This window comes from Apis dorsata, unplaced genomic scaffold (genome assembly GCF_000469605.1).
Source record: "Apis dorsata unplaced genomic scaffold, Apis dorsata 1.3 scaffold_371, whole genome shotgun sequence".
In the NCBI taxonomy this organism is placed as follows: Eukaryota; Metazoa; Arthropoda; class Insecta; order Hymenoptera; family Apidae; genus Apis; species Apis dorsata.
The window spans coordinates 145219-148609 of record NW_006263635.1 but is presented as its reverse complement, the minus strand read 5'-3'; the positions used below and the strand labels follow the sequence as shown (position 1 = coordinate 148609).

The window sequence follows — 3391 nt, the reverse complement described above, 5'->3', positions numbered from 1 at the left end:
TTTTTTTTTTTTTGCTTTTTATATTTGTTAAAAGTTAAGTTAAGTTCCAATCAAATTTCTAATATTAATCTTTTCCAGATTTCGAAATATGCAAAAGAATAAAAGTGTTAAGGATTATTGTGGGGATTGTACGCAGTGTCGATAGTGTGAAAATGGATTGGATAATAAGTTAAGATAATAAGTTAATAAGAAAAGTTTTTATTTCGTCTCGGAAGAAGATTGATTGATCGTTGAAAGATTATCAAGAAATAATTCTGCAATGTAAAATTCCGTGTTATCTTTTTGCAATTGTTTATCGTTAAACCTATCTATCCTATTTAGTGAATCTCGATGATCAAATTTCGTATCTTCAATTTTGATACAATGTATAAATATATCTTAAGACTTTCGAACTTGACGATAAGTTGAGTAAAATGATAAATTCTAATAAGTCGTAATAGATAACGAAGTAAATTAAGGTTATTAAGAAGTGTAAAGGAAAAAATAATTTATCTGTTTGCAGATAGATCGGCAAATCTTTATAAGCCTCATTGATTATCAAGCTTTTCGATCAAGCCTTGTATTTTTAATCTCTTGTGCGATACAAATATTTTTCCTACATATTTCTAATAAATCTGGATCGACATCGAGTTAAACGATATTAATTAATAAATACAGAACGTATTTTTTCCTCCAATTCCTCCAATTAATATTTTTGATTCATAAAGAAACGATAAAAATCGTAGTGCTTTCGTTCCAAGCATTCAATAAAAAAAAAAATTATACAAAAGGAAATACACACGAATCGATTCATCGAACGCGCAAAATGTCCCCCCTCCTCTCGAGATGATCAGTCGACAAAGTGAATCGAAAATGGCATATCGTTGGCCGTGCGTCGCGGAGTCATCACGCGGAGGCAAATGTTTATTCGGCCGTGTACGTGGGACAAACTTATATCCCTCTTTAATGACTCGGGTAAACACGCGACGTTAACCGATGCGGGGTCTCGAAGAGAGCGAATGGATGGCAAAGGCTTGTCGCCAAACAGAGAAGGAAAAAGAATACAACGAACGGTTTGCGTGTTAATTTCCCGTGGTGAGACAATGTTGTCGCGTGTTGAGAGAGACGACGATGAAGAAACTTTGAAGAAAAGGAGTAGTAGTGAAATTTACCTGTTTGTGCATCTCCACGTTTAGCCCGTACGACATCTCGTAGTACTGCAACAGAGAGAATGTGAATCAGTTGATCGTGATCGTCGTAAATGAATAAAATAGGAAAAATAGGAAAGGAAGGAAAAAAGGAAACGAGAAAATTCGAGCAACATTTTTAAAGGAGGAGGAACTTGGTGAAGAGAGAGAAAATAAAAGAAAAAAGGAGGAAACGAGAGGAAAAGTGAGTTGAATAAATTAGTGAGTTGGAGATTTAGTTTTTAATTTTTTAAAATTTCAACTTTAAATATGGATACACGGAGCGTATATGGTATCTCTTCGTTCTAACTCGAATGCAATGTTTTTTCGCTGTATCCATGAGATTATGTCAAATTAGTAATTACAATGATAATCCAAATTTATGTACGCGCAGAATACGTGTATCTTGCAAATAAGGGATGGGAAATTTAATATATGGATAACTTTTATAACTCTGCTCAGGATTAATTATATTTTGTAATGATACTGAACTCTGAAATCTGTCGAGCACGCGAATGGGTTTAAGGAGAAAAGTGTAAGGTAATAGAGATAAAGTAAAAAAAGTGAATTTTTCAAGATTTATTTTCGAGAATTACGAGAGTTGGATTTAATGTAAATTAAGCGTCATGTGTTAGACGGGGGTCCGTTATTTCAAAAATATGCACTTTCATTACGTACAATGTCATTATACAATCGTTTCGTCATTTTGATGCTTTTAGTAGAAATAACAGGCGGTAATAGGTTGCATAACGTCCCGGCGCTATGTTTTCCCGATGATAAAGGAAAATTCATAATATTGCAGAAACACATCAAAAAAAAAAAACGAAAGAAGAAAGATAAAAATTCAACTGCTTTACGTCCACATAATATTCTCTCATTTTCTTCGTTTATAATTACTTTTTCGAAGCGATGACAATAATTAACTTTCACATAATATCCACGATTATACACACAATTGTAATATTACTAAAATAGAAAGAATACACAAGAATCTTTCACGGAATTGCAAAACGTTAAATTTCTATTACACCGTCAAAATTACTACAAAAAGAAAAAGAAACTAAAGAAACTAAAAAAGTTCAACAACAATTAGAAATTAGAGAATTAAGAAGATATCCAAAAATTTAAAAGCTAGATGATATGAAATAAAAATTGATCTCTTTAATCTCGTTATTAAAGATAATAAAAAAATTACACGCTCCCGAAAAAAAAACCTTTCGCGATCATTTAAAACGGAAACGAGGCTCGACGAAAATAATAATATCGCGTCGGGTCCGCTGCGTTACGACATCGAGGGGAACTCCTAGAATTCCCGATGCGAAGTGTCTTTCATCGGCTATCAACGGCGGTCGTTAGCGGGGCCGCGATGAGGCGGTCATAATTACGGTAAACGAGCATTTTACCGAAGAGACCGTTTTGTAGCGTCATTACTTAACAGTCAACTCCGAAGTCTCACCGGCGCGCGGTCATTTAGCATCGTGTCCATACGGTGGCCGCAGCGGCGTCTCTTCAGTGCCGGCAATTTAACATCATTTGCCAGATTCGTCCGCGTCTTCCTTCGTTGTTACTTTTTTCCCTCTCTCTCTCTCTTCTTTCTCTCCTATTTTTCTTTCTCCCCTTTCACTTCCTCTCGATCGAGAAAAGAGAGAGAAAGAGAGAAACATCGCTTGGCCACCACCTGTCCCTCATCACCGCCTCCCTCCTTGCGTCATTAACATCCCCGGCTACCATTAATCTCGAGAACGAGCACGGCGTTGAACTATATCCTCCCTCTCCTCTCCTCTCGGTATGCGGCTCTGCACTTTCCGCGGTAACGCGTTATTAATTATCGTTAATCGCGATAAACTTAATCGAGTCTAGCCGAGTACACTCCAGAGAGAGGGCACGAGCGACGGTTGTATATATATATATATATATACGATTTTGCGCGAGGGAGCGAATTGGAGTGTGAGCAGGAGGGAAAGAGAGAGACAGGGCTAGGGGCGCAGAAAGTGAATAAGACAGGAGTAGGGGATTGAAACGAGACAGGCGCGCGTGAGAGAGAGAGAGAGAAGAGGAGGAGGAGGAGGAGGAACGAAGGGGGTGGCAGAACGCGTACAACACGCTCGAGAGCCAGGTACAGGTTCTTAATTTTACGGGCCATTAGCCTCGTAATTACACGGGCGAATTAATTGCGTCGTAAGTAAGTTATTCCACCCGAGGGAGAAGGGGGTTGAAGCGAGCCA

General features: G+C 37.6%; 1 protein-coding gene across 1 annotated transcript in view; it reads right to left on the bottom strand.

The window, feature by feature from the left end:
- LOC102681688 (protein groucho-like) overlaps nt 1–3391 on the bottom strand; it is a 63031-nt gene that overhangs the window by 26894 nt on the left and 32746 nt on the right. The window contains exon 4 of the mRNA XM_006618739.2: nt 1152–1196. Coding sequence (XP_006618802.1) covers nt 1152–1196 — 45 coding nt within the window. The remainder of the gene's footprint in view (nt 1–1151; nt 1197–3391) is intronic.